We start from the raw sequence: 11,458 nt of genomic DNA, 5'->3' as shown, positions 1-11,458 counted from the left end.
TGCTAGCGATATCGCTATGTGTAAAGCCCCCTTAACTGGATGGCAGTGTGAAAGATCCTACACTGACTACACAGGATCCCAAAGGTGCATTCCACATATCTTCATGCACGGCTCAGCCGATAATTAAAAATCCTTCGCCGGTCATCCAGTGCCCTTTTTTGGGTATGGGCGCAGCAGGTTGGTCTTTAAGGGAAATGCCTCATGCGATACCATCACAAAGGGCACCGGAAGTGTGGAACCCAGCAAAGGTCTTTGGGCTGGGAGCGTGCCGCCATCTCGAAGAATTTGCAGTCCGATCTGTGATGATTGCAACACCAGAGAGTCCCCAGAACTGCCATAAGCACCAACGTCGTTGGCAACAAATATGCAATGTGCATCAGCCATCAGGACCACAGAAAAATACTTCTTATAATTAAAAAAGCGTGATCCTGATCGTGGTGGCTTCTGCACTCTTACATGTTTACCATCAACTGCACCTGCAGTTTGGGAAATTGGCCACAGACTGAAAGCCTGCTGCGACCTGCAGCCAAGTCTCCTCGGTTGGAGAAGGCATCATCACGATGGGCTGCAACTTCTGCCAGATGAAGGTACATGTGCATCTCACAATTTGAGAGATGGTGGATTTACCAACCCTAAGTTGGAGGTGCAGTGATGTTGTAGCTCTCCTGTGGCCAAAAACCTGAAAAGAAAAAAAAGATAATTAGAAAAGCCAAAAAAAAAAAAAATTTAAGCCAAGCTTAGGTAGTTACACTAAGCGACGCATCAGCAATCCCGACAACGATACGACCTGGAAAGGATCGCTGTTGCGTCGCTACATGATCGCTAGTAAGCTGTGAAACAGGCAAATCTACTCAAAGACGAAGCAACAATGTGGCGATCCGTAAAACGACATCGGCGGTCTTTGGGACCTTGTCACAAAGCATCTATTCTGATGACTCAGACCTGGATAAGCATGAGTTCTGAAAAATCTGCTCACATTCTGCACCCTGTGCACATAGCCTTAGACTTCTGACTTTTCAATGTTCATAAAATCCACTAGGAATAGAAAACGATAATGTGAAGCTGCTTGTGCAATTGATTTACCCATAGCCTCTATCCTGATAAATGCACAATTCTTAGATTTGTGAGCTGTGTCATTTTATGCGAAAGTGCAGGGACCACACTGAGTTACACTTTTGTTTTCCTCCTTCTGTAGGAGTTACCCGAAGTTGAAGAGCTGTCCATTAATCTTCCAGACCATGTTGAATTAAAGCCATTTGGAACCGTTTCCAGCATCATTGATCAATTAGGTATGATTCAGGGATTGTCTGGTTACTAAGGCTGTATGTCCGTGTGACCAGTATTTGATGAAGAATGTGAGAAGATATAGACACTATCTCTTTATGGTCAAATGTGTGCTACTTTCACGTCTCCTGCCCTAGCACCTGCTGATGGCATCAAAACAATATTCTACTTAATAGTAATTGCATTTTTTACCATGCACGCTGAACACCGTAATAACAAATGCCGTAGACAAGCCCTAATGTGAGTATGCAGATGAAAAATTAAAAAGTAAAGCCCTATTCTAGTAAAAGTGGAGGAAAAAAATACTACAAAAATTGCTTGCAACGGGAAATTTTTTTATTTTGGGGTGTAGTTTTTCTCTATTTACTTTCATTCATGCCAAACTTATAAGCTCTATTTTGTATTGTTAAAAAAAATTATTTTTTTTTTTTATTTTTTTTTTTTAGGGGTGGTGGGTATTTTTTCTTTGCTGTTGACCCTGAAAATAAGTGGTGTGGTTAACTTTTTTTTTTCCCTCCAAATATTGATTCAGCGGGTGAAATAAGTATTGAACAAATTACCAATTTCCTAAGTAAATACATTTCTAAAGGTGCTATTGTAATTAAATTTTTACCAGCTATTGGTAACAACCCATCCAATCCACACAGGAAAAGAAAACAAGCCATAGATGTCTATAAATTAAGTATATAACCGTATTAAGTGTAAGGCCAGGGTCACACTTGCGTGTGTGACGCGAGTTACATGCATCAATACCCGGCACTGCTGCCAGCACTCGGGACCGGAGTGTGCGACTGCATAGAAATACATGCAGCCGCACACTCCGGTCCGAGTGCCGGGTACTGATGCGAGAGACTTGCTCGAGTTTCTTCGCTTCACAACTCGCAAGTGTGACCCTGGCCTAATAATGAGAAATGACATCGGTAAAAAGTATTGCACACATGAAGAAAGAGGAGCAAAAAGTCATGGAAAGTCATGACACCAGCTGAAATCTCAGTCATTAGAAAGCAATCCTGCCACTTAGTAAAAAGTATTATCAGCTGGTTCAATTGATGGCCTATAAGGCTTCTTTTACACTTGCCATGTTTTTGCAGGCCGTTTTTGCAGCCCCAATAGTTTTCTATGGGGTTGCAAAAGCGGCCCGCAAAAATTCATTGGTGTGCTGTACGGGCGTGAAAAAATATCAAGCTCAATATTTTTCACGGCCCATGGACACTGCCTCCATTTTAATCAATGGTACCGCAAAAACGTTGGTTTGTCTTTGCGATACACCGTATTTGCGGAACGCCGTATTTTTTTCCCCACCAATTTGTTAAAACAGGTAAAAACGGCGATCCGACAAGGTTTTTTTGCGGCCCGTTATTACGAGAGACTGCAAAAATCACGGCAATACGGGCCGCAAAAAAACACGGGAAGTGTAAAAGAAGCCTAAAAAGGTGTCTCATTGCCAAGTTTGCTCCAACAACATTTAGACAATCCTGTGACATACTGGGGGAGAGTCTGGTCCGATGAGACCAAAATTTGAACTGAACATTATCATCTTAGTCGTCTTTTACACTCGCCGTGTTTTTGCGGCCCCAATAGAAACCTACTGGTGCCGCAAAATCGGCCAGCAAAAATTCCACTGTGCGCCGTGGGCCGGTACGGCCATGAAAACAGATCGAGCCTGCTCGATCTTTTTCACAGCGTACGGACATGGCCCCCATTGAAAATCAATGGGGCCGCAAAAACTAACGGAAGTATTGGAAACATGAAAAAAGGCGATCCGCAAGATTTTTGCGGCGATACGGCCCGCGAAAATGGGCCGCAAAAATCCCGGTAAGTGAAAAAGTAGTCTTACCTGAATGCCAGACTCTCGGGTTGTACAAACCTTTTTCGCCAAGCACAATTTTTTTCCATATTTTATTTATTTAAAAATAAAACTTAAAACAAGCTGAGCAGTACTTACACTCCGTGGGTCCAGCGCCGAGTCTCCTCCGCTGCTTCCTCTTGACTGTTTGTCTGCAGTGCTGCAGCTAATAAATGAATTGAGTGGCTCAGACAATTACAGACACAGGAAGTAGCAGCGGAGACTCTGGATAAACTGAGGAGTAGAGTTGAGCGACTTTGGTCGGATCGGGTTTCATGAAACAGTTTGTTTTCGGATGAAATTGGTCCGACTAGGGCAAAAAAAAGTCGGAGTTTCGTCCGAAACGCGACCCCAATGCAAGTCAATGGGGATTAAAAGTCGGCATTGAGTGGATGAATGTCATCCGCTCAATGCCGACTTTTATTCCCCATTGACTTGCATTAGGGTCGGGCTTCAGACGAAACTCCGACTTTTTTTTGCCCTAGTCGGACCAGTTTCATCCGAAACAAATTTTGTTTCATGAAACCCGATCCGACCAAAGTCGCTCAACTCTACTGAGGAGGGTAAGCAAGGCATAGTTTTGTTTTGTTTAAAAAAAAATAAAATAAAAATAAAACCTGCTCCTGGTGTACATTTTCTGAAAACGGCGCCTTTTGAGATCTATGAAGTGGCCTGTATACCGGCATGGATGACTCTGTACTGAGAGGAGGGAAGGTAGCCTCTTTATTTGATTTGTTAAAGGTCTGTTTTTTTGGTAGATTACATCGGTTTTACCCTCGCAGCTGTTCTTTAGCAACAATGCTCAGAACGATGGAGCTTTCCCAGTGAATGTTCACCACCTCTCTCCGAATATCGGATTTGGTTTGTTTTTAACACACATTTGATGCAGCCTGTAAACGCTATTTGATCAGAACCCTGTGTCCCTTTTTTTTTTTTTTTTTTTTTTTTTTTTTTAATTGTCCCATAATTATTCCTTTAGTAGACTTTACAAGAGCTGAACACAGCTGAAATCTTCAGAAGCATTTACATAAAAGCCTTCTAAATTTACTCATACTTCAGAGCTTCAAGTATTAATTATAGATGGCAATAATGACTTGGAACAGGCCAGTCGAAGTCCCGCGTGTTGACTTTATTTCGTGCTAAAGTCTTCAGAGCTGCCTAATTGTGTGCTGATGCGAGCCAGCGACCCATATTTGTGCCAAGGTGCTCCGGTTAAAAGGTTGCACTCAGACAGCTGTAATATGGCTTTGTTGTAATCATGTATTTAATGTCAAGGACCGGATTGGAGTTTTATTTTTTTCTTTCATTTTGGAATAGCATCTCTGATTATTTATGACTGGATCACATCCAGATATAAGAAAGAGGAACAGCATCCGACTCCAGGTGAAATATTCTGTAGCTTTTATTCTGCCATCATCAGATACAACGTTTCGACCCCTATGAGGCCTCATAGGGGTCGAAACATTGTATCTGATGATGGCAGAATAAAAGCTACATAATTTTTCACCTGGAGTCGGATGCTGTTCCCCTTTCTTATATTTGTATACATTGCTGGACTCGACGGGCCCCGGGGCCTTTGGAACGTGCATCTTATGCATCAGTGTGCTGTCGGCTGTTTTTTTTTCATGGATCACATCCAGGTCTTGGTACTAAATCTTCAGCTAGAACAGAAAGCCATGTCAGGGTTTAACATGAGGACAGTCTAAAAAGCGTTCTGCAAAGACATTTCTTTACAAGGACTCTCAGTACAGAATGACTGTTCAAACTAATTCCCCCCCGCCTGTGGAACATGTCATAGCCAATCATTTAAATAGACCTTGACACCTTCTTGTTTTCTCTCTATCTCCACCCCCATCTTTGACCGCCTTGGCTTCATCGAGCCAAAGAAAGATGGCTGTAGTTGTGAAGGTGCCCTAAAATGTTTGGTGCCACCATGATGTGCCGAGCTCCTGTACTTTGTGAACAGTTATTCTGTGCTTACAAGCTCCATTTAATAGTTTGTATTGTTTCTTCTATAAATGAATTGAGCAGCAGCTTCCTAATTTTTGCCCTACTAGTGTGTGAAGAAAGTGGATGACTGTGTAACCTGTGTAATTACTGGGGCTTCTGGTGGTGGGACCCTTTACAACTAGCTGGTCTTCAGAAGCCTTGCTCAGAGCAGTTATTTTTCACAGTGACCACCCTTTTTAAGGGTTTACATAATCAATGATTTACCGTTTCTTTTTCAGTAATCATTGAATCTTTACGGGACGTTTTGCCATTAAATGAAGACACTATTGTCTTTAAAGAGGATCGGAGCACCGTTGGTAAGGTAAGGATTTTGAATCATCAGAGTAAAGTGTTCAGAGCTTTTAAAGAGGCTATCGCAGGTTCTCATCACACCTCAATTTATGGATTAATGTTCAGTGTATAGCCCGACATGTCTGTCGGTGATGGATTCAGTTCCTTGAATCCTCCATTGACTCCAAGGTACTTTTATGTTGCCATATGGTCTGACATGCCCTCCTGCCATGTTGGGCCAAAGCGGGGTCCACAGGTACAGCGCTACAATAAGTGAAATGGAAGGCACCAAATGTATTTTCTGTTCATTCTCTCGGTTATGTAAAATGTTTATTCCAGAGGGTTACTGAATAGCAGGCCTTGTGTGTACTAGAAAAAATATCTCTACAGAGAGTGTTATCTTCAGATGACTTTTGAGCTGCAATTCACAGAGTTGAAATAACACCATACATGGAGAATGTTTGCCCCTACCAAGGCAGGACATCAATCGTGCAAAATGTCCTGACATTAAAAAATGTGCACGTTTGTATGAGAGCAGACAAGGTAATAAAGCAGTGTTGGATCTTTTTATGTCTGCGCTTAGTTGTGTGGCTAATCTAGTGGCGTTGCTCTAGTGAAGAGACACAGACGATAGAAGTGACACAGGTATAAATTGCAATCTACTGCGGTTTCTGGAGACGTGCATACTTTTGCATGAGAATATATTTTTAGCATTCGGTGGAAGTCTCTGTTCACATACCTCTAGTGATGTATTCTTGCATGTCTGAGTCATGAATGTATACACTTAGGTCTTATCTACACTACTTTTACTCTTATTGAATCACATGCACAAAGTCGCCATTTCACCCTCATTAGGAACTAGTATTGGTGCTTGTGGGATGGATCGTATGCATCTACGTTCTGTCTGCTTCGGATGTTGCGCCTATATGTAAGGCTGCATTCTCCGGGATCCTTCTGTGGTAGATCTGGGATTGCCGTACACATATAGTAGGTGTATCTACCTCTTCAACCATTGTGGCACACATCCGTCATGGTAGCATAGCTCATACATTGCCCATGATATAAAAATAATTCCTGCTGCATTTTAACAATGCAGAACGTGGAGTATATGGAAGATATCGGCTGCAGAGTAACTTTTATTATTCCGTTCTTAATTTTATACATGACCTGACCATAACAGGGTGCGGGATGCATGATTCACCATATAGGACAGATAGAATTGCAGTGCACCCACCCACATGGCCGCAGCAGGAAGAGTCATTTGGAATGGACTTGTTGACTTGAGTTATAATTGTACTTAGCCATAGAAGCATCTGGCGAAAAAAATTAAACACTGAAGCAGCTAATTTTGTGAAAACCAAACTTTGTGTCCGTCTCAAAACTTTTGGCCACAACTCTATAGAAAATTTAGTGTTTGTAATTAGTTTAACCATTCACCTTGATTATTAGGTATCTGGTATCTTATTGCACAACTTCTCCTGGGTTGATGGTGGAGGGGTGATGTTTGTGTAGATGTTTTGGACTTTTCCTGAGCCTCTTTTGAAGGGTTTGGTCTGGAATTGCAACACTTGTTCTCTGTGTGAACCCTCCTTTACTCCTGAATTATTTAGGCCACCCACTGGAGGAAGGTATCAATATGTTTTGGACTGTATATTTATTCCATTTGTCTCTATCTTGCTGAGATATTCAATTGTTTTTCCTTATTATAATGAAAAAAGTGATTTAGCAATGGCTGGCATCTTTATGGACTTTTGGCGACTTTACCGTAGGTTAAATGGTCTCTTCTCTCTCACCCATGACAGCACCACGGAGAGAGGGGATCCGCCCTTCAGGGACAGGAACCTACAGATAAAAGGGCGGTACCTCTCCTCCGCCTTCAGTTGGGTTCCTGTCCTTGACGGGGGGGACCCACAGTACGACGTACCTGTGATTTGAAGAGAAGAGTCCGGATCCGGGGCTGACCTGTCCGGTATATGGAAGCGGGGAGGCCCCTGTCGTGGCAGGAGCGGGGGGGAGACGTCGGAGCCGTCGCTCCGGAAAGGAGATCGGGGCTTGCGGAGACCCGGTGGAAGTGCGGGCAGCACCATGGTACAGAGAGAACCAAGATGGTGGCTGCCCCGGAAGTAGAGGAGCGGCTTCCGGGTCCCTGAAACCGGCGCATGCGCAGGAGCACGCTTCCCGGCCAGCGTGGTGCAGGACGCGAGCGGTGACGTCACGGGGGCGGCAAGTTTAAAAATGGTGGATTCAGAACTCCTGGCTGGAAGCGATCTTGATAATGGGGGGTAGCGACCAGCTACAGGAGCAGCATGCCAGGCTGCAGCTCAAGCAGCAGCACCACCACCGGCTTAGCCAACCAGGCAGCAATAGGGGGACACCTAGAGGGTCGTATTACCCTAAATTCAAGAACTATTCATTCCCTAGCTTGGTGGGGAAACCAGGAAAATCTGTCCAAAGGGATCCCCTGGGTAACAAAGATAACATACATACGGATGCCAGTCCCACGGGATGGGGAGCACACATGAACAACGAGGTGGCTCAGGACGTGTGGGGAGATCAAGAATTAAAAGCCTCCTCAAATCAAAGAGAGCTTCTAGCAGTAGGCTATGCACTGACATACTTCCTAGCCCTGCTCCAGAATCGCCATGTCCGCATTCTTTCGGACAATCGAGTCACCGTGGCCTCTATAAATCATCAGGGGGAACCACGTCCCAAGCCCTAAGGCTGTGTGCACACTCTGCGGATTAGGTGCGGATTGCTCTGCGGGTTTTCATCTCCTCAATGGAGGAGATGGCAAACCGCAGGGGAATCCGCAGAAAGAATTGACATGTCAATTCTTTCTGCGTATTGAAAACCGCAGATAATCCGCGCGGAAAATTCCGCACCATCTGCATTGCGGTTTTTGATTCCCATAGGGAATCATGGTGCTGTACAACGCAGCGAAAAACTGCTGCGGGTCCGCAGCAGCCAAAACCGCTGCGGAACCGCAGCAAAATCCGCAGCGTGTGCACACAGCCTAATGGACACATCTGCCAGAATCCTCAAATTAGCGGAGGCAAACCTGCTATCTCTGTCAGCCCTACACATCCGGGGTACAGAGAATCAAAGGGCAGACTTTCTGAGCCGCACCCAATTACGACAAGGGGAATGGGTACTAAAGTGGTCCATTTTTCGGCAGATTGTAAAAATGTGGGGGACCCCAGACATAGATCTGTTTGCCGATTTCAAAAACAAAAAAGTAGAAACCTTCTGCTCCCTAGATCCCAGGGGGAATCCTCTAACTCTGGATGCGTGTATGCTCCCATGGACACAGAGTAACATATGCCTTTCCCCCAATCATACTCATTCCAGCGGTCCTAAGGAAAGTCAGGGAGGACGGGGCAAGAATTATACTCATAGCCCCTTTCTGGCCCAAAAGAACCTGGTTTTCCTGGCTAAGAATGCTCTCAGTAACCGACCCATGGATCCTACCGGATCTCCCGGACCTGCTATTGCAGGGCCCAGTGTTACATCCTCGGGCACCGAACCTCCATTTAACAGCATGGAATTTGAGAGGGCGCAGATGAGGGACAGGGGATTTTCCGAGAACCTGATAACTACATTGCAAAAAAGTAGGAAACCGGTTACGATGAGAGCTTACGGCAGAACATGGAAAAAAATTCCTATCCACTTCTAGGGCAAAGGTTCAGGACGGGGTTCAGATTGATAAGATCCTAGAATTTCTACAAAAGGGCCTAGAACAGGGTCTGGCAGTCAACACATTAAAAGTACAAATAGCGGCGTTAGGCGCCCTCTATAACCATGATGTGGCAGGTTACCCTTGGGTAGCACGGTTTATTAAGGCTGCAACCAGATCTAGGCCAATAGCTTGTCAAAGGTAACTGTCATGGGACCTGAATCTTGTACTTTCAACACTGACAGGCCCTCAGTTCGAACCAATTTACTCGGCACCCCTAAAAATCCTATCATTTAAAACGGTGCTTCTGGTGGCACTAACATCAGCTCGAATAGTGAGCGATATTCAAGCCTTATCAGCAAGGCCACCTTTTACAAAAATTCTAGAGGATGGAGTCATCCTAAAACCTGACCCGGCCTATCTACTTAAAGTATCATCACATTTCCACAGGTCCCAAGAGCTAGTCCTTCTTTCCTTCTGCCCAAATCCAAAAAATAAGGGGGAAGAAAAATTCCACACTTTACATGTTAAAAGGTACCTAGTACAGTACTTAGAGGCCACCAAAAATGTAGGAAGGATTCAAGGAAGGCTCTCTTTGTATGTTTCCAGGGTCCTAGGAAGGGGCTCAAGGCATCCAAGAGTACCCTGGCAAGGTGGATAAGGGATGCGATTGCCCTGGCATACTCATCCAGTGGAAATACCATCCCAGAGGGGCTGAGAGCTCATTCCACAAGGGCAATGGCGACCTCATAGACTGAAAGATCTGAGGTATCAATAGAACAAATCTGTAAGGCGGCCACCTGGTCATCACCTTCGACCTTTTTCAGGCACTATAGATTGGATCTAGCCTCTACACCTGACCTTCGGGAGAAGGGTCCTTCAGGCGGTGGTCCCTCCCTAAGCTACCAATCTCTGTAATTCTCTCCGTGGTGCTGTCATGGGTGAGAGAGAATAGCTTAGTTACTCACCGATAGGGTGGATTTGATTTAAATCTAACTGATTTTAAATCACGATTTAAATCACTAGTCAGTAAGGCTTGATTTAAATCAGTGATTTAAATCAAAGTTTCTACCTAAACTAGTTCTTGCTACTTTAACATGCATGTAGATGAAGATTTTTAGAATCACTTTTTATATTACTTTTTTCTCCCTAGTTTAATGGGTTAATCATTCATATTTGGACACCACTGTTCTGTTGTACTTCGGAAGGAGAAAAATAATCCTGACCTTAATAACAATTTAAATAGATTTATTCAACTGAAACAATAACATTACAGCATAAGTTATTTGCTTAAACAAACATCCATGTTTGTTAACTAATTTGGCTAAACAAAATATATATATATTTTAAGAAACTTAGACTGTCAGCCCAGCCGACATATGAAAAACTTAAATACTACTGTACCTGCTGTCCTCTGTAGCTCACTTGTCGTCGTCATCTTCATCATCATCTTCTTCTTTGTTCCTATTCATAATCTGGAAAAGAAAAACAAGCTTTCCTGCTTTATTGGGTCCCAACCGATTTCTCAATTTAGAATGAATGAGTCCAAAGGAAGAGAATATACTTTCAACGCCTGCAGAAGAAGCTACTGCTGTTAAAAGTGAAATCATTACTTGAACAGTCTCTAAATCCAAGCGCTTAAGTGACTTCCACCAGTTTACTGGTGTGACCTTCCTTAAAATATCTTCAGCAAACATATATTTCTTGAATGGTTCCCCCTTAGCTCTGAAGTTTATTATAGTTGGCATTAAAGATGGATGATTGCTGGATACCCATGTCATAGCTAACTCCTCTTCCTCAGCACTTAGATTTTGACCCTGATATTGGATATTGACAATATTTGCCAAAAAATGAGCTGGAGTCAGTGCTTGTCCCATTCGTTTGTTTACTGCTTGTAATTTAATTCTGTCCATGTGTAGTTCTGTTTTTAAGTGTTCACTCAGTTCCTTCCAAATTTCAACAGCATCCGCAATAAAACAGCTATTTTTCTGTATTTTGTTTAAAGCTTGAGAGATGGGTTTCAGGAAGCTCAGCATATGTTCAACATTTCTCTTAAGCCCAATGTTGAGGATTTTGGCCGTGACAGTGCCATCTATTTTATCTCGATTTTCTTCACAAAGTGTCATCAGAATAGGCCAGTTTTTGATATACTGCTCAAAACAGTCCACCACAGAGTTCCATCTAACATCTTGTGGGAGTGTTAGCTTGGTTCCACCCATCCTTTTCAGAGCTGCTGCAGCAAAATGATTATTACGGAAGTATTTAGCAATTTCAACAACATTAGCCTTTATTTCTGGAACACTTAAGTCTTTGGCTAAGAGGTGCAGCAAATGAGCACTGCAACCATATGTTATTAGCAGCTTTGTATTCCCTCC

General features: G+C 43.5%; 1 protein-coding gene across 1 annotated transcript in view; it reads left to right on the top strand.

Annotated features, from left to right (window-relative positions):
• The window catches only part of NAF1 (nuclear assembly factor 1 ribonucleoprotein), a 124,108-nt gene that overhangs the window by 76,475 nt on the left and 36,175 nt on the right, over positions 1–11,458 (top strand). The window contains exons 4-5 of the mRNA XM_073576852.1: positions 1,196–1,289; positions 5,359–5,441. Coding sequence (XP_073432953.1) covers positions 1,196–1,289; positions 5,359–5,441 — 177 coding nt within the window. The remainder of the gene's footprint in view (positions 1–1,195; positions 1,290–5,358; positions 5,442–11,458) is intronic.

Source organism: Dendrobates tinctorius, unplaced genomic scaffold (assembly GCF_039654945.1).
Source record: "Dendrobates tinctorius isolate UK_male_01 unplaced genomic scaffold, ASM3965494v1 ptg000008l, whole genome shotgun sequence".
Taxonomy (NCBI): domain Eukaryota; kingdom Metazoa; phylum Chordata; class Amphibia; order Anura; family Dendrobatidae; genus Dendrobates; species Dendrobates tinctorius.
Note: the sequence above shows the minus strand (reverse complement) of the source record. Positions and strands in the feature narration are given on the sequence as shown.